This window comes from Neolamprologus brichardi, chromosome 1 (assembly GCF_056152115.1).
Source record: "Neolamprologus brichardi isolate AB-2024 chromosome 1, ASM5615211v1, whole genome shotgun sequence".
Classification (NCBI taxonomy): domain Eukaryota; kingdom Metazoa; phylum Chordata; class Actinopteri; order Cichliformes; family Cichlidae; genus Neolamprologus; species Neolamprologus brichardi.
The window spans coordinates 6761067-6780982 of record NC_142104.1 but is presented as its reverse complement, the minus strand read 5'-3'; the positions used below and the strand labels follow the sequence as shown (position 1 = coordinate 6780982).

Here is a 19916-nt window from a genome sequence, read left to right as displayed (position 1 = left end):
CACTTGCCAATAATATGCGTGGCTCTTTTTTTAGTTTAGGGGTACCACATTCCATTTGCACATATTTGCAGTCAAAGTTTTGTACATTGGGACATTTGAATTCGACGAGGCCAAACTGGGGGTATTCATTGGGGTCAAAAACAACACCATCAGGAGATGCAGCAAGCAAGGGGGCAATGGGGTGAATGACCAGACCACAGGGTGAGTAGTTAACATTCATTAGCCTACTATACTCTGCTGCTATTGCAGGCTCCATCTCAGTTCCTCTCCTTATGTCTGCTGTCTGCCTTGTTCCCTTCAATATACGCTCTGCTAGTGACTCTGCCGAGCTCTGGCCTCTGACGTGACACACCTCCCGAAACCTAGAGGCAGTCACTCTGGGCCTGCTGAGCTGATGCCACTCAGACGAAGAGCTTTGCTCACGTGTAGTTTCCTCTATTTTGTGAGCCATTTCCAGAGTTACAGACAAGCTTTTCAGATGCAGAAGCTCTTCTTCTGAGCACACAAACACACAGTCTGATGGCAAGATGTCATACCCCTGCAGAGGCAAGTGCAGTGTTGGTGGTGCATCACGGTGTAGTGTGATGTACCGGGTTGTCAAAACCAGCTGCTGATATGACAGAACACTGCCCTCCTGCACCAGCCCAAAGGCACTTTCCACAAGGGGCTTGTCAGGTCTCATGTTCATTTTGGTCACAAGTGGCCTGTCCTCAATATTAAATTTTGCATATGCCTCCGTTATTCTGAACAAGCAGGGATCTGGTAACGGACCCACCATGCCTCTGTAAAAGCCACTCCTAAAGAAAACATCAATGATAATAATGTAAGAAAGAAGGTTATTATACTGAACAACAACTAAACTAAAAACTAAAAGGTGTAAAACAGTGGTGCATAAGTTAGAGACTGGGATGTACATGACTGAGTTAACCGTTTTCAGAAAGTGTAATCTTGTATGTAAATTGATACCTATTCTGACACATGTATGTATGAAGAAATAGCAACATACATCTGATTTGAAGTTTGTATGTGCTTTGTCTGTAGGGGCCACCGTAAATATACTTTTATTTATTCACTCCACATAAAATGTAATAAATAAATCATATAATACAAAAATCAACTATTCACATTTCAACTTTTAACTATTTAAATTTTCAGCTTTTTCTTTTCAAACAAATTTAAAGTGAAACAACACAAAACACTGCAAACCACAACACAATTAAATATAAATTAAAATATGAAAAGAAAAAGAAGATGCATATTCTCTGTCATACAGTGGGGCAAAAAAGTATTTAGTCAGCCACCGATTGTGCAAGTTCCCCCACTTAAAATGATGACAGAGGTCAGTAATTTGCACCAGAGGTACACTTCAACTGTGAGAGACAGAATGTGAAAAAAAAATCCATGAATTCACATGGTAGGATTTGTAAAGAATTTATTCGTAAATCAGGGTGGAAAATAAGTATTTGGTCACCTCAAACAAGGAAAATCCCTGGCTCTCACAGACCTGTAACGTCTTCTGTAAGAAGCTTTTCTGTCCCCCACTCGTTACCTGTATGAATGGCACCTGTTTGACCTCATCATCTGTATAAAAGACACCTGTCCACAGCCTCAACCAGTCAGACTCCAAACTCCGCCATGGCCAAGACCAAAGAGCTTTCGAAGGACACCAGGAAAAGAATTGTAGACCTGCACCAGACTGGGAAGAGTGAATCTACAATAGGCAAGCAGCTTGGTGTGAAAAAATCAACTGTGGGAGCAATCATCAGAAAATGGAAGACATACAAGACCACTGATAATCTCCCTCGATCTGGGGCTCCACGCAAGATCTCATCCCGTGGGGTCAAAATCATCATGAGAACGGTGAGCAAAGATCCCAGAACCACACGGGGGGACCTGGTGAATGACCTGCAGAGAGCTGGGACCAAAGTAACAAAGGTCACCATCAGTAACACACTACAACGGCAGGGAATCAAATCCCGCAGTGCCAGACGTGTTCCGCTGCTGAAGCCAGTGCATGTCCAGGCCCGTCTGAAGTTTGCCAGAGAGCACATGGATGATACAGCAGAGGATTGGGAGAATGTCATGTGGTCAGATGAAACCAAAGTAGAACTTTTTGGTATAAACTCAACTCGTCGTGTTTGGAGGAAGAAGAATACTGAGTTGCATCCCAAGAACACCATACCTACTGTGAAGCATGGGGGTGGAAACATCATGCTATGGGGCTGTTTTTCTGCCAAGGGGACAGGACGACTGATCCGTGTTAAGGACAGAATGAATGGGGCCAAGTATCGTGAGATTTTGAGCCAAAACCTCCTTCCATCAGTGAGAACTTTGAAGATGAAACGAGGCTGGGTCTTCCAACATGACAATGATCCAAAACACACCGCCCGGGCAACAAAGGAGTGGCTCCGTAAGAAGCATTTGAAAGTCCTGGAGTGGCCTAGCCAGTCTCCAGACCTCAACCCCATAGAAAATCTGTGGCGGGAGTTGAAAGTCCGTGTTGCTCGGCGACAGCCCCAAAACATCACTGCTCTTGAGAAGATCTGCATGGAGGAATGGGCCAAAATACCAGCTACTGTGTGTGCAAACCTGGAAAAGACCTATAGTAAACGTTTGACCTCTGTTATTGCCAACAAAGGTTATGTTACAAAGTATTGAGTTGTATTTTTGTTATTGACCAAATACTTATTTTCCACCCTGATTTACGAATAAATTCTTTACAAATCCTACCATGTGAATTCATGGATTTATTTTTCACATTCTGTCTCTCACAGTTGAAGTGTACCTCTGGTGCAAATTACTGACCTCTGTCATCATTTTAAGTGGGGGAACTTGCACAATCGGTGGCTGACTAAATACTTTTTTGCCCCACTGTATGGGCCTGCATGAATAAACTTTCTGAATCCTTTATCATCCGCAACTGAAAATAGTTGTGGATGATTACTATACCTTTCTAATGTGATGCTGTTGCCCCTGGCTCTCTTTCTCTCTCTTTCCCTCCTGCTCTGTTCCTGTGCTACTGCAAGTGTAACTACCGCACCTCCCCCCTCTTCCTAGCGCAAAGCACAAGGCTCGCATGCGGAGTGAAGCGGAAAGAGAGGGTGGGTTTTCATGAGCTGTATGCTAAAATCATCAATATAAAAACAATGAAAGGCTTGAACTACTTCAGTTGTGTGTAATGAATCTAAAATATATGAAAGTCTAATGTTTATCAGTACATTACAGAAAATAATGAACTTTATCACAAAATCATAATTTTTTGAGAAGCACCTGTAAACTTTGACACACATTGGAACTGTTAGCAAAAGGAAGAGTTATTGAATTTTACAGGAAAAAATATCATTAATATGTCCCAACTTCATGGAACAAAGATAAAAGAAAGTGAGGACAGGGCAGAGAGGTATTTGCATGATCAGCAAGAGCCATTTCATAAACTGGAATTCAAGGCTCACGTGTAAATTATATCGTAAACCAGAAGCACTCCACCACAGTAGTTCACTCTCTGGGCAGTATTTACTTTTAAGTGAAAAGCATTATATTCTGTTTATATTCATTGTGTTTTCTTTGTTCTTTTTAATCATACTAGAAGTTTGTAGTGCAGTAAAAATCTGATCAAGGTAGACGGACAGGTTTTCACTTACACAAGCATTACACAGTATTCATTTGTAAATAACTGGACACGTTGTACGTGTGGTCAGGTCGTTTTGTATTTGTGTGTGGATTGAAGCACATGCCTGAGAGCACATCGATCACTGCACATATTTTTAAAATCTTAGTTTAAATAAAGTTTTTGATTATTTATTATAAAAAAGAGATCATATATATATATATATATATATATATATATATATATATATATATATATATATATATCTATATATATATATATATATATATATATAATGCAGTGGGTACTCCACCAGCTAACATGTCAGTTAATTTGACACATAACACCAGTTAGTTCTTCCTTTTGGTGAAAGCTGGGCTCTTCAGTTCAGCATGGTACAGCTCCAAAGATTCTGCAACATCAAACCCTCTGTCTGCTAATGTTACATCACCTGGGCTGAGGCAGTCCAGGTAATTTCAACAGTTTCTTTTTTTGTTTTTAAAGTTTAGATATAAACAAAAAAAGAAAAGTAACATTTGTCACTCTCTATCTTCACGATGGAAGATTCATTTTCATCTCATAAGTGTTAGCAACTGTAGCACTTACATAGAATTATATAAAGTACCAATGGATAATTACCAAGGTGATAAGTAATTTGGGCTAGTATCAGAAGACTGAGAACGACTCTTAGAGCTCTGGTACACGAATGGCAGAGAAACCAGACAAACACAGTTGTGTGGCTTTAAAAGTACTTTAGTGACGTTAAGCCTTGTAAAATAAATTTGTAACCAACACAGTATTTCAATAGGTTTTAACAGAATGTCAAGTATAAAAAAAAATTCCCCCAAAGTAGCAAAAAAATAGAATAAAATAAAATTGTGCACAAATAAAAGAATTAGTCTTTTTTTTTAAGTCCAAATGATACCGGTGGGGCCCATGACAAACGGGTGTATGGCAATAGAATTTGTCCGACAAGGAGTGTGTGTGATTGTCTGTCCTACCGTACTACTTGTACAGTAGAGGATTGTAGTCGTGTGAGTGTGCGTGTATATGTATATCGTCTCCTAGGATCTTGGGTTGGCTCGCCATCCAATGAACACTGGAACACTCTGGGTTCTGGAATCGCTGACCTGGTCTTTGGATTCGTCCCATATAAAAACCTGACCGCCGTCGAGTGGATGCTCAGCGTTACGTGAAGCCACAGCTCAGTAAACCTTCCGGTTTCGCTCTGCCCGATAACAAAGTTTTAGTCCGTCTGCTCTGTTTGGCTGTAGAAGCAAGAGACTGAAAACTTGGGAGCTGGTACTAAGGAGGGACAAGAGCTGCCCAGAGCTTCACCGATTGGCTGACATGCGAGGAGTGGAGTAAAACAATAGGCTCTCATCAGAGCTCATCAACCCTCTGAAAAAATTAACCCTTGTTTGACCAGAGCATATCATATATAATCTGCGTCCTTTCTATGTTTAAATAAATATTTTGATCTTGTTTCTCTTTCATTAACAGGGACAGTAAGAACAGAACAATGAACATTAAATGTTTTAATTTTTCTTCTCTTTTGTTTGAGATGATTTTAGGAACTGGGTTACACCCTCCCCTCTTGAATTCATGCAAGTCCCTTTGCATGTCCACTGCGAACTGCATCATCTAAGAACAATAATTCAGCTTTAGCATTTAAAGAGTCAATGAAAGCTGTGGTTAAACCCTGAAATAATGATTTGACCACAGTGACAAGGGGATTTCCCAATTCGGCATAGTCTAGCCTTTTTGGTGGCTGGCGACTTCTTTCAGATCGTCGGACAGGAATTTCTTTGTTTATTTGCTCATCTCTCTCTTTGTTTACTGTTTCCCTGTCAAATATCAAGTCCTCTCCTTCCTCATCACTCCCTAACATGTCTGAGAGAAGTAGGATTTGTTCATCCCTCATGTCAGGGCGATCCATAGAAGGTAAGTCTTTTTCCTTTTCAGATTTGTCGTTTCCAGGTAAGTCTCTTTCCTTTTCAGATTCGTCATTTCCAGGTAAGTCTTTTTCCTTTTCAGATTCGTCGTTTCCAGGTAAGTCTCTTTCCTTTTCAGATTCGTCATTTCCAGGTAAGTCTCTTTCCGTTTCAGGTAAGTCTTCCTCATACGAGGCTTCTCCATAACTTGCGATCTGATTGTCATAATGTTGGTTATGGTCAGCAGGACTGGCTGGAACAACATCGGATATGGTGTCTGTACAAGCTGAAGTATTACCAGCCAACTTGTCTTGATCTACAATCACATCATCCCGACCAACACTTGATTTATGAGTCAGCAGAACATCTCGCTTGACAATGTACACCGAGTCATTTGGCACTGATCTATCTGCAAACCAGTGGACTGAAACAATATCATCCTCATCCGAGGGGTGATCTGCTCTTTCCTTGTCTTTGTGAGTGGTCTGTCGCGTTCTGGGTCTTTTCTTTGGTTCTGGTTGTTCAGGTTTCACTTCCTTGGCTGCAGAGAGGAACCCACAAGGGAGTAAGAGGTCTCTGTGTAGGGTGCGTATGGGGCCATTCCCGCCCTCTGGTTTAACGGTGTAGACGGGGAGGTCTCCAGCTCGTTTTACCACCACATAGACGGTCTGCTCCCATTTATCGGCGAGTTTGTGTTTTCCTCGAATGCGTATGTTCCTTACCAGCACTCGGTCCCCGATTTCCAAGGTAGATGTGGTCACATGTTTGTCAAATCTGGTTTTGTTCCTTTCGGCTACCTTTGCAGCACTCCGTGTAGCTATTCTATAGCTCTCCTCAAGATGGGATTTGAGGTCCTTAACATATTGGGAGTGTGACTTGTTTTGTTGTTCTCTCACAGGTAAACCGAAAGCCAAATCGACAGGCAACCGTGGCTGACGCCCAAACATCAGCTCATACGGTGTGAATCCAGTTACCTCGTTCTTGGTACAGTTGTACGCATGAACTAAAGGCTTTACAAAATCCTTCCAATGTGACTTGTCTTTGTTCTCCAGAGTTCCAAGCATACTTAAGAGTGTTCGGTTAAAACGCTCCACCGGGTTGCCCCTGGGATGGTACGGCGTAGTCCGAATCTTCTGTATGCCTGCTACTTCACACAGCCCCTTGATCAGCTGAGACTCAAAATCAGGCCCTTGATCGCTGTGTAATTTTTCAGGAATGCCATAGTGTACTATGAAATGGTCCCACAGACACTTTGCAACAGTCCGAGCTTTTTGGTTCGATGTTGGGATAGCGACTGCATATTTAGTAAAATGATCTGTGATGACAAGAACATCTTTCACATTACTGCTGTCTGGTTCAATGGATAGGAAATCCATGCAGACTAACTCGAGGGGTCTTGTCGTCATGATATTCACCAAAGGTGCAGCCTTCTCAGGTAACGTTTTCCTGCGTACACACCTGTGGCAGGTCTTTATCTTTTTCTCCACATCTGAGGACATTCTCGGCCAGTAGAACCTGGCTCTGACCAGATCGAGTGTGCGCTCTATTCCCATATGACCCATGTTGTCATGTAGGCTTGTCAACACAGACTCTCGCAGGTCTTCAGGTAAGACCAACTGGTAATGTTTATTATTGCCTTCTCTTCGTGTTCTGTAGAGAATGTCATTGCACAGCTCAAACCTGTTTAACTCTCTCAGCAACAGGACTATGTCTGGAAGTTCTTTCCTCAATGTGGGAGGGGGTTTCTCCCCACTCTCCATCTGAGTAATAACATGTCTGATGCACCGATCAGATCTCTGGCTGTCTCTGAGATCTGCCTGTGAGAGTTTGGGAATGGTGTCTAGGCCTCCCAACGTCTCTTCCTGCTCAAAGCTGTCAGGTACAGCATCTCCAGAAATGGCAAGACTTTCGACAAGGGATATACCTGCATCATCACCCAAAGCTTCAGAGGTGGTTGAATGATAAACAAACTGTCTCTCACAGATAGCATGAACAACATCCTGATCGACTGAGTCAATATGGTCAGGATCTGACAGATGTTGTTTTGCGAACTGGCATATCCGGTCTCTCTCTTTTTGAGATGTAAGGTCATCAGGTAGCTTGCCATGAGGACGACGTGAGAGTCCATCGGCATCTCCGTTTTGTTTTCCAGAACGATACTGGAGTCGGAAATTGAAGGTAGAGAGGGCCGCCAACCACCTGTAGCTGGTTGCATCGAGTTTTGCTGAGGTGAGGATGTAGGTCAGAGGGTTTGAGTCTGTGACAACAGTGAACTGATTGCCATAGAGGTAGTCACTCAGCTTCTCTGTTACAGCCCACTTTAAAGCCAAAAACTCGAGCTTATGTGCTGGATAGCGGGACTCACTACTTGACAAACCTCTACTTGCGTAGGCGATAACCCGCAGCTGTCCCTCCTGCTCCTGGTATAAGGCTGCTCCAAGGCCCGTAGTGCTCGCATCTGTATGAAGGATGTAAGGCAGCTTTGGGTCAGCAAAGGCCAGGACTGGAGGCGACGTTAGCTTGTCAATGATAGCCTCAAATGCTTTCTGGCATGCAGGGGTCCACCGTTCGTAAAACGGCTCTTTTGGATCATGATACTGATTACTCCTCCCTTTTGATTTGCAATGTTTCCTCAGTGGTGGATAACCAGACGTCAGATCGTTCAGCGGTTTCACAATACTTGAGTAGCCTTTAACAAACCGTCTGTAATACCCACAGAACCCAAGGAAGGATCTCAGCTCCTTGAGGTTCTGAGGGACTGGCCAAGTTTTAAGTGTGGCCGTCTTTTCTGGGTCAGTTTCCACCCCGTGCTGAGAAACAACATGCCCCAAGTACCGAACTGAGGACTGGAAGAACTTGCACTTTTCGGGAGACAGCTTTAACCCATACTCCTTTAAGCGTTCCAGGACTTTCATGAGTCTGGCTTCATGCTCCTCAAGGGTTTTCGAGAAAACTATGAGATCATCCAGGAAAACAACAACTTCCTTGAGATTTATGTCTCCCATGCATCTCTCCATAAGCCTCTGAAAAGTACTTGGCGCGTTTGTCACTCCCTGTGGCATACGGTTGAACTCCCAGAAACCTAGTGGACAGACAAAGGCAGTCTTGGGCTTATCACTCTCTGCAACTTCGATCTGATAATAGCCAGACTTAAGATCGAGTGTACTGAACCACTTGGAACCTGAAAGTGCGGTGAAGGTGTCATCCAGTCTTGGGAGGGCGTATGCGTCTTTCACTGTTTGTAAGTTTAACTTACGGTAGTCAACACACAGACGTACCTGACCGTTCTTCTTCCTGACCACAACAATTGGCGAGGAGAATGGGGACTCGCTCTCGCGAATTACTCCAGTTGCGAGAAGCTCTTGCAGATGCTTTCGAACAGCCTCTATGTCGTGCGGATGAATCGGTCGGGCTCTGTGTTTGAATGGTGTCTCATCTGATAGCTTAATGTGGTGTTTGACCTTGTCCGTCCTTCCAAAATCCAGATCAGTCTGGGCGAAGACCTCTGGCATACTGCTCAGCTTTTGAGTAATGCGGTCTTTCCAGTCAGAAGGGATAGGAGAGTCGGCAAAGTCAAATGTCACACTAGAGGTCTTGGATGGTTCACACTCTGATGGCTCACTCACAATGTGTTTGTGAGATAGGACAGTCTGTATTGCACTGAGTTCTGCAATCACGCTCTTAGCTGGGATAGTAATGTCATGCTCTGACTCATTGGAAACTACTACAGGTAGTTTGCACGACTGGTTGCTCGGCAAGTCAAGGAGACAGGTTTGTACTAAAAGCCCACCAGGCAGGGAAGATACTGAAGGATATTCCAACAGGGCAGATCTCTCAGTGTAAAATTCCTTGATTGATACTGTCCCCTCAAGAACGACTGTTTTCCCAGCTGGGACGATCACTTCATCCTTTCCACGCATCCTCACTAATCCAACGTTTTCATCTGAACATTGCTTTTGCCGCAACTCCAGTACTTTGAGTACGGTTCTGTACCCATGAGGAATGGGTTGGTAGCCCTCTGGGTTTGCCTCTGTGTACATTTCATACACTACATCAAGAGTGTTTGTTCCAATCAATACACAAGACTTGGTTAATGTCCCGGTGTCTGGGACTACTAGAGCTAGCGTTTTGACTTCTAGTTCAGCACCAAGAAAGTCTTTAGAAAAGGTGATTCCAATCTCAACATAACCCAGGTAAGGTACAAGCTGCCCATTGGCCCCTTCAACTTCCAGAAGGTCATGTAGTGGCTCTATCTGTTGCTCAGACAAATACTGGTCATAGTAGGACTTGGTGACAGTGGTCACTTGAGAACCCGTGTCAAGGAGACAACTGCACACCTTACCTTTGATCGTGACTTGACCTGTACTCTTTGTGCCTATGAGCCTCTTAGGTAGTCTGAAAGGTTGTTCTCCAACATGGGATTGCCTCAAAGTGGCCTGTGCTCCTGGTTTAGCTTGACTTCCAGATTTAGCGGGACGATGTTGACCTGCTTCAGTCCCAGTTTGCCCCACAACTGAGACTGCGTCTAAAAATCCTGGTCAGCAGATGGAGTGTTTTGCATCTCCCAAATGCGACGCTTCTCTCTCAATTGCTTCCTCTTATCAGCGACAAGAGTGGGGTCTGGGTCATTACTGCAACTTGCTGAGATGTGGCCATCCTGACCACACTTGAAGCAGTACCATGGTCTTGGCTGGGTGCTCTGCCGCAAGTTGGCAGGCTTCGCACTTGTGACCTTGATGCTAGGTGTTGCCATAGCCATCTCACGTAAATCACACTCAGCCCTGTCCTTAGGCTTCGAGCTTTTCTTCTGTTTCTTTGCCATCAAATTAGTAAGCTGACTCTGTAGGGATGCAACTTGCTTCCTCAGATCTGTCAACGGGTCAGAATCAGATTGAGTCACTGTCTGTAGCTCACTACAGGTGCAAGTCTTTTGACAGTGTGCCACAACCCGCTGCCGGGTTGAACCAAGGTGTTTCTTCATCCGTGTGGCTTTAGCTGCCAGTCTATCTTCTTCTGTTCGGAGCATTAATAGAAGTTCTGAGAATGTTGGAGGTTGGCTTTTCTTGTTTTCAAGATTAAGATCTGAGAGCAAGGTGTGGTCCCAACATCCACGACAAAACTGCTTGAGAATGTGTTTATCGGCATCCTCAGCAGAGACTCCTCCCCTCTTCAGAGTGAGGTTCAATGCGCCCTGAAGACGGCAGAGGTATGCAGAGGCCTTTTCACCAGGATCCTGAAGAGTGTTCATGAATTGAGCGAAAAGCTCCTCTCCGTCTTCCACTGTTCCAAAAGCTGCATCCAACAACTGAAGGTAAGTTTCAGGTGTAGCTTCTGGGCTCAGTCTGTTAACAATGTCAGCTGCAGGGGACAACAAGCTCTCAAAGATCTTTCTAGATTTTTGAAGTTCAGACATGGCAGGGTCTTTCCTGAGAAGTTCAACATGTGAACGCCATGTGTCATAATCCGTCTCACCGCTGGGTCTGGGGATCCTGCCAGAGAATGAGCGGAGTCTCATTGGAGAATATGAATGTGCAATCAAGTCATCTTTCTTCACGATGTGTTCCACAATGACTTTCTGAATTTCAGGTGGGTTGAAACTGTTTGCCGCACTAAATGGGCTCTTTTTGAAATCAACAGGTAGGTGTGGCTCCGTACCACCTTGAATCAATCCTACCTGTGGTAGTTCTTCAGACAACTGCTGGCGTGCAATCTCAGACGTTTCAAGAGAGGGGTGAAGCTGGTTCTCCCTGTTTGGATCATCAACTTGCATGGAGGAGAGCATACATTCATCATCGGTCTCTGAACTCCCAATGATTTCACTGATCTCTGTCATCATCGACTTCAGTACCTCTTCAAAACTTTTGCCACTCAGTTTTGCCACCTGCTTTATTTCATCTAAGTAGGATTTAGTAGCACTGCCTCCCACCTTGGCAGTGTAAACGCTGGAGAGAGCTCTTACATGGTATTTTACAGCGGGCTTCCCTTCAACTTCATATGTGTATGACAAAAGATCAGTTAAGGCATCAATGGAGTTACCACTTCGGTACTCAACGATCAGGTTTTTGAAAAATTCTGAGTTTGGATCTACAACTGGGACGGCTCTAAAGGTACCATACTGCTTCAAAAAGTCAAGAACCTCTTCATCATCCGATGAATTGAGTATACCACTAACAATTACTGCATTGGGGACTTTGATACCTGAGCTCAATACAAAATCCATCTTGTGGCAATAGCAAAAGATGTTTCAATGACAATACACACTTTAAGGAGGTTTCACTGCTGATATTCATGCACCAAAGAGCTCCTGGCTGGCTCGCCACTTTTGTAGCACTTACATAGAATTATATAAAGTACCAATGGATAATTACCAAGGTGATAAGTAATTTGGGCTAGTATCAGAAGACTGAGAACGACTCTTAGAGCTCTGGTACACGAATGGCAGAGAAACCAGACAAACACAGTTGTGTGGCTTTAAAAGTACTTTAGTGACGTTAAGCCTTGTAAAATAAATTTGTAACCAACACAGTATTTCAATAGGTTTTAACAGAATGTCAAGTATAAAAAAAAATTCCCCCAAAGTAGCAAAAAAATAGAATAAAATAAAATTGTGCACAAATAAAAGAATTAGTCTTTTTTTTTAAGTCCAAATGATACCGGTGGGGCCCATGACAAACGGGTGTATGGCAATAGAATTTGTCCGACAAGGAGTGTGTGTGATTGTCTGTCCTACCGTACTACTTGTACAGTAGAGGATTGTAGTCGTGTGAGTGTGCGTGTATATGTATATCGTCTCCTAGGATCTTGGGTTGGCTCGCCATCCAATGAACACTGGAACACTCTGGGTTCTGGAATCGCTGACCTGGTCTTTGGATTCGTCCCATATAAAAACCTGACCGCCGTCGAGTGGATGCTCAGCGTTACGTGAAGCCACAGCTCAGTAAACCTTCCGGTTTCGCTCTGCCCGATAACAAAGTTTTAGTCCGTCTGCTCTGTTTGGCTGTAGAAGCAAGAGACTGAAAACTTGGGAGCTGGTACTAAGGAGGGACAAGAGCTGCCCAGAGCTTCACCGATTGGCTGACATGCGAGGAGTGGAGTAAAACAATAGGCTCTCATCAGAGCTCATCAACCCTCTGAAAAAATTAACCCTTGTTTGACCAGAGCATATCATATATAATCTGCGTCCTTTCTATGTTTAAATAAATATTTTGATCTTGTTTCTGTTTCATTAACAGGGACAGTAAGAACAGAACAATGAACATTAAATGTTTTAATTTTTCTTCTCTTTTGTTTGAGATGATTTTAGGAACTGGGTTACACAACAGTTCTAGAAAAGGAGACAGGTTTGTTCCAGTGTGCAGAAATGTTATTATAAATGTTCAAACTACTACACTGTAAAATCTAATTAGTTCCCAGAACTCAAAAAACTATGCAAACTCGTTACCTCCAAAAAATTGAGTAAAGTTTACTTAAGATGACTGTTAGGACAACTTATTCATTGCAAGTATGCAGTACTAAGAGTAACTTGATGTTCCTGAAGGTGCATTATGAATTGTTTACCCACTGACAAACTGACAAAGACTACTAAATTAAAAAACAATTTGTGGTAACCTGATTATGATTTAAAAAGAATGATTAACAACTAGAGATGGCACGATACCACTTTTTTATGTCCGATACCGATATCATAAATTTGGATATCTGCCGATACTGATATGAATCCGATATAGTCTGTTTTTTTAATCAATAAAACGTTTTTTAATATCTTGCTGCATTTTGTATAAGTTTATACTCAAGTTTAAATAAATAACAACACTAAAGCTATTCTGTCATACCTGTATGTAAAAAATACACTGCACCCAAAATATTTCATAGTTCAGCAATATCAATCTAATAAACTTAAACCTGCTCCATCCTCCCTGTTCTGGTATTTTAAAGAGTACTTAGCAGAAATATTAAGCAACCTAACTAATAGGGTTGCAAACTCCCAGCAAAAAAAAATAGGGAACCACCCTCCACCTCATGATGCTTAATCGATGTAATCAAATTTAATTTGATGCAGGGGGAAAATGCACAGAAATAAATTATTTTTCAAGAATAATTAAATAGATTCAACATCTTTCTTCAACAGATTTGCAGACTGCACAGATGGTTCCTTCCCAAAGGAAAAAGTAGTATACCTTACTAGGGTATATTAGAATTAACAGTTACTATATACAGTAATGGACTTATATATATATTTTACATCAGATTAAAACTTTGGGTGTAAGAGTCAGATAATTATTTATTAAAAGCTCGACATTTTAAATGAGAATAAGAAAGAAAAGTATGTCTTTGTGCCCCCTTTTCCCTGTTCATGCCCTATCGGCCCCCCTGGCTAAACTTTGCTAGATCCGCCCCTGCACAGTTACCAGCCGTCAGCTGCATAGAAAAAGATCCTGGTGTAGAAAGTAATATTAAATAAATTCTAACAACAGCTTATCAAGGTTAAACGTGCTGCTGTTGTTCAGCCGCTGGTTTCCTCTTTCTGGTGCAAAGTGGGCCAAAAACAAACAAGAGAGACGGACTCACGACAGAAATGCCGATCAGCTGATCATTGATCAGTTTCACGATTGAAGTGGGAGCAGGAGAGAGCGAGAGAGAGAGAGGCAGTCGCTCCAGGTATTGGTTGTTAAGCTTAACGCTGGAATGCTTTACAAACATTCAGAGATGAACTTACACACTTGCTTTACTTCTCTCTGGGATAACTGCTGGTTTGGTAGCACACAGCCGCTCTATCACGTGACCACACTGCTGCAACGTGCTACGGTTATGAGCCGAGTTACGCCGTGTAGCGAGTTTTGTGAGGTGCTTTTTTGATATTTAATGGATCGGATTACATTTTTTATTTCTCGCCGATATCCGATCCAGGAATTTGGGTCAGTATCGGACCGATATGTAATATCGGATCGGTCCATCTCTATTAACAACACTTCTTGTAATGGTGTTGAAATCAGCCCATTGTTTATTTTCAAATGCAAAAAAACTGCCACCATCTGTTGGCAACTATGACACGTTTAGAATCTTATGACCACTTTGTCCTTTGATCCTTTGATCCTTTGATTCTAAAAAACCCTTAAATAGGGGTGAGACACAACCACTTTTAGTCCGTTATTCGCAGCATTTATGTTCGTAGCGTTCAAACATTCGCCAGAGAAATCTTTTAAAACATTTGGATCCTTTTGAGAGTGACAGTTTACAGATTCAAACATGTCTCAGAGAAAAAAAAATAAAGAAATCCTTGAAGAGAACGAACACCTGAAAATAAACCAGAGAGACTTGCAGTGCCAACTCCAAGACATGGAGGAGAAATACAGAGCGCTGCAGGCAAAGCTTGATGAAAGACCGCACACAAAGGAAGACTTTCTTCAAGAAAAAAGGCTACAGGAGATAAAACAGAAGGAAATGGTTTTCAAGCTTCAGGACATGGAGAAACACAACAAAGGCTTGCAAATCAAGCTCAATGAAGCTCTGCAAAAAAATAAAGAGCTCCTCCAAGAAAAAGATCAGCAGGACACGAAGCAGTGCAAACTCCAAGGCATGGAGGAAAAATACAAAGCGCTTCAGGTAAAGCTTGATAAAACACTGAACAAAAATAAGGAGTTGCTTCAAGAACAAAAGCAACAAGAAATTAAACAGAAACAAATGGACTGCAAGCTTGAAGACATGCAGGAAAAATACACAGAGCTGAAAATAAAGCTTGATAAAGCACTGCAGAGAAATAAAGATTTCCTTCAAGAGAAAGAACAGCAAGACATGAAACAGAAACATCTGGATTGCAAGCTTCAGAACATCGAGAAACACAACGAAGGCTTGCAAGTAATGCTTGATGAAGCTCTGCAAAAGAATAAAGAAATCCTTGAAGAGAAAGAAAAACTGGACACTAACCAGAGAGACATGCAGTGCCAACTCCAAGACATGGAGGAGAAATACAGAGCGCTGCAGGCAAAGCCTGATGAAAGACCGCACACAAATGAAGACTTTCTTCAAGAAAAAAGGCTCCAGGAGATAAAACAGAAGGAAATGGATTTCAAGCTTCAGGACATGGAGAAACACAACAAAGGCTTGCAAATCAAGCTTAATGAAGCTCTGCAAAAAATTAAAGAGCTCCTCCAAGAAAAAGAACAACAGGACATGAAGCAGCGCAAACTCCAAGGCATGGAGGAAAAATGCAAAGCGCTTCAGGTAAAGCTTGATAAAACACTGAACAAAAATAAGGAGTTGCTTCAAGAACAAAAGCAACAAGAAATTAAACAGAAACAGATGGACTGCAAGCTTGAAGACGTGCAGGAAAAATACACAGAGCTGAAAATAAAGCTTGATAAAGCACTGCAGAGAAATAAAGATTTCCTTCAAGAGAAAGAACAGCAAGACATGAAACAGAAACATCTGGATTGCAAGCTTCAGAACATCGAGAAACACAACGAAGGCTTGCAAGTAATGCTTGATGAAGCTCTGCACAAATATCAAGAGCTGCTTCAAGACCAAGAACAACAGGAAATAAAGCAGAAAGAAGACAAAGAAATTCTCCAGGACTTTGAGAGGAAAAACCAAAACCTGCAAGAACTTTATAACAAACTGAACTACAAAACAACTGAACTGGAAGAGGAAAAGGAAAAGCTGCAAAACCAGTGCTCAGAGATGCAGAGTAAGCTCAATGACATGCTGAGAAAAAACACAGAACTCGAGGAACTTTCAGACAACTTGAAGTGCAAAAACACTGAGATGCAGGTGCTAAAGCAACAACTGGAGAAAACAAACCAAGACCTGCAGTGTACACTTCAAGAAATCGAGAGGAGCAGTCAGCAGTTGGAAGACACGCACAACAAATTCCAACAGAGTTATACAGAGCTGCACGAGGGAAAGCTAACGCAGGAGGCAACATCTAAAGAAATGAAAGAAAGGCTTGAAGACAAACAAGCCAAATTAGAAGAAGTGGAGAAAACATGCAAGAGACTTGAGAAGGAGAATGCAGAGACAATCGATCAGCTGAGAACCCTCATCCTAGAGAAAAAAGTGCTCGTGGAAAAGCTGATGGAAAAGAAGAAAAAAAGATTCCGCTTCTTCTGGAGGAAGAACACTCCTGCTTTTTCTTCCTTTTCTACTTTTTCTACTGCTGATGTCACCCTGTCTTCCTCCACCTCTGTCCCATCTTAATTTTCACCTCTCCTCTCCCTTTCTCTCCCTTTCTCTCCTGACACCTCTCCCTCCCCTGTCTCCCTTTACCTCCTAACACCTGTCCCATCTCTCTCTCTCCCCCCCCCCCCCCCCCCCCCCCCTCTTTTCACCCTCACCCCCCAACCAGTCCCGACAGTTGACTGCCCCCTCTAGAGCCTGGTTCTGTCATAGGTTTCTTCCTTTATAGGGAGTTTTTCCTATCCACTATCGCACCTAGTGCTTGCTCAGAGGGGATTGTTGGGGTTTTCTCTCCTCTATCTCTTTCCTTTCCCTTCTTCTTTACAACCCCCCCCCCCCCCCCCCCCCACACACACACACACACACACACCCCTTTCTATTTCCCAAATTAATAATAAACACAATTGGCAAAATTTTAAAAAGTCAGATCAATGTCTTCATTCAAGAATGAATTGTCTTTGTCACAGGGTCATGTGTATTTTGTGTTTTCCTCGGGCTGGTGATCCTTGCAGTCGTTGAGCCCAGGAGTCCAGATTTTTAGTGTTTTAATCACATTTAGTGTTACATTTTAGATCACAACAATAGGATATCCACAATTTAGGATTCAGGCATTTGTTTTTTTCAATATTGTAATCATTCTATGATTGCAAGTGTTTAGAGTTAATTCGTTGATTCAGATGATTAGGTTAATAGCTCGTTTAGAGAACCTTTTCATGATATGCTTAATTTTTGAGATAAGAATTTTGGGTTTTCATGAGCTGTATGCTAAAATCATCAATATAAAAACAATGAAAGGCTTGAACTACTTTAGTTGTGTGTAATGAATCGAAAATATATGAAAGTCTAATGTTTATCAGTATATTACAGAAAATAATGAACTTTATCACAAAATCATAATTTTTTGAGAAGGACCTGTACACTTTGACACACATTGGAACTGTTAGCAAAAGGAAGAGTTACTGAATTTTACAGGAAAAAATATCATTAATATGTCCCAACTTCATGGAACAAAGATATAAGAAAGTGAGGACAGGGCAGAGAGGTATTTGCATGATCAGCAAGAGCCATTTCATAAACTGGAATTCAAGGCTCACGTGTAAATTATATCGTAAACCAGAAGCACTCCACCACAGTAGTTCACTCTCTGGGCAGTATTTACTTTTAAGTGAAAAGCATTATATTCTGTTTATGTTCATTGTGTTTTCTTTGTTCTTTTTAATCATACTAGAAGTTTGTAGTGCAGTAAAAATCTGATCAAGGTAGACGGACAGGTTTTCACTTACACAAGCATTACACAGTATTCATTTGTAAATAACTGGACACGAAAAACTAGAGATAAAAAAATGTGATATAATATTATACTGCGGTGTATTTCGAACAAACTAGGCAGCTTATTGTCTTTCTCTTGATGATACTTTCTTTTCTCTTTTTTAAAGGCTCAAACTATTTGTTATGAAAGCAAAACAAACAAACTGATGTTGTATAAATTGATTCAGGATTATTTACTTCGAGTCCAGAAATCATAGCTGTCTCATCAGATCCAGTTGTGACATTAGCTAGAGTTTCCGCGGAGGGTACTTGGTTCTGTATGACAGCACAGCTTTTAGGTTGAATTCAAGCGCTTGAGTACAGCCTGATAATTAGAGGCCTGCAAACTGTTTGCTGATGAACTTTTGTCTGTAAAAGTACAGACAGCTTTAGAAGACACAGGACACGAGATGGGTTCAACATTTCTTTTGAGTTCCATGTAACAATCCCTAACTCTGTAATTAAAGAATGTGCCATTTAATCTTGGCTGGCTAAAATGGGGTGGCTGCCGTTCAGGATTTAGCACAAGTCAGCTTTTGATCAGAAAGTTTTCTGGTTTGATCCCTGGCTGCTCCAGTCTGCAGGCCAAATATCCTTGGACAAGATCGTAATCCCAAGTTGCTTTCTGATGCATCCATTGGAGTGTGAATGCTTTATAGAGTTTGTGAAACAGTTGTACGTGTGGTCAGGTCGTTTTGTATTTGTGTGTGGATTGAAGCACATGCCTGAGAGCACATCGATCACTGCACATCTTTTTAAAATCTTAGTTTAAATAAAGTTTTTGATTATTTATTATAACAAGGAGATGATATATATATATATATATATATATATATATATATATATATATATATATATATATATATATATATATATATATATATATATATATATATATATATATATAAAATGCAGTGGGTACTCCACCAGCTAACATGTCAGTTAATTTGACACATAACACCAGTTAGTTCTTCCTTTTGGTGAAAGCTGGGCTCTTCAGTTCAGCATGGTACAGCTCCAAAGATTCTGCAACATCAAACCCTCTGTCTGCTAATGTTACATCACCTGGGCTGAGGCAGTCCAGGTAATTTCAACAGTTTCTTTTTTTTGTTTTTAAAGTTTAGATATAAACAAAAAAAGAAAAGTAACATTTGTCACTCTCTATCTTCACGATGGAAGATTCATTTTCATCTCATAAGTGTTAGCAACAGTTCTAGAAAAGGAGACAGGTTTGTTCCAGTGTGCAGAAATGTTATTATAAATGTTCAAACTACTGCACTGTAAAATCTAATTAGTTCCCAGAACTCAAAAAACTATGCAAACTCGTTAGCTCCAAAAAATTGAGTAAAGTTTACTTAAGATGACTGTTAGGACAACTTATTCATTGCAAGTATGCAGTACTAAGAGTAACTTGATGTTCCTGAAGGTGCATTATGAATTGTTTACCCACTGACAAACTGACAAAGACTACTAAATTAAAAAACAATTTGTGGTAACCTGATTATGATTTAAAAAGAATGATTAACAACTAGAGATGGCACGATACCACTTTTTTATGTCCGATACCGATATCATAAATTTGGATATCTGCCGATACCGATATGAATCCGATATAGTCTGTTTTTTTAATCAATAAAACGTTTTTTAATATCTTGCTGCATTTTGTATAAGTTTATACTCAAGTTTAAATAAATAACAACACTAAAGCTATTCTGTCATACCTGTATGTAAAAAAATACACTGCACCCAAAATATTTCATAGTTCAGCAATATCAATCTAATAAACTTAAACCTGCTCCATCCTCCCTGTTCTGGTATTTTAAAGAGTACTTAGCAGAAATATTAAGCAACCTAACTAATAGGGTTGCAAACTCCCAGCAAAAAAAAAATAGGGA

The 19916-nt window shown here is 41.3% G+C and overlaps 1 protein-coding gene and 1 pseudogene across 2 annotated transcripts; one reads left to right on the top strand and one right to left on the bottom strand.

Annotated features, from left to right (window-relative positions):
- Positions 1-186: 186 nt before the first annotated feature.
- LOC148106282 (uncharacterized) lies at positions 187-14573 on the bottom strand (annotated as a pseudogene). Its single transcript, XR_015719248.1, has 3 exons — positions 14565-14573; positions 14258-14388; positions 187-797 (listed from the first exon to the last, which is right to left on the bottom strand). The product of XR_015719248.1 is annotated as an uncharacterized LOC148106282 (transcript).
- On the top strand, positions 14287-16835 carry LOC148106281 (uncharacterized). Its single transcript, XM_087843892.1, has one exon. The coding sequence runs from the start codon at positions 14788-14790 to the stop codon at positions 16732-16734; it is 1947 nt and encodes a 648-aa protein (XP_087700018.1). The 5' UTR covers positions 14287-14787; the 3' UTR covers positions 16735-16835.
- The last annotated feature ends 3081 nt before the right edge of the window (positions 16836-19916 follow it).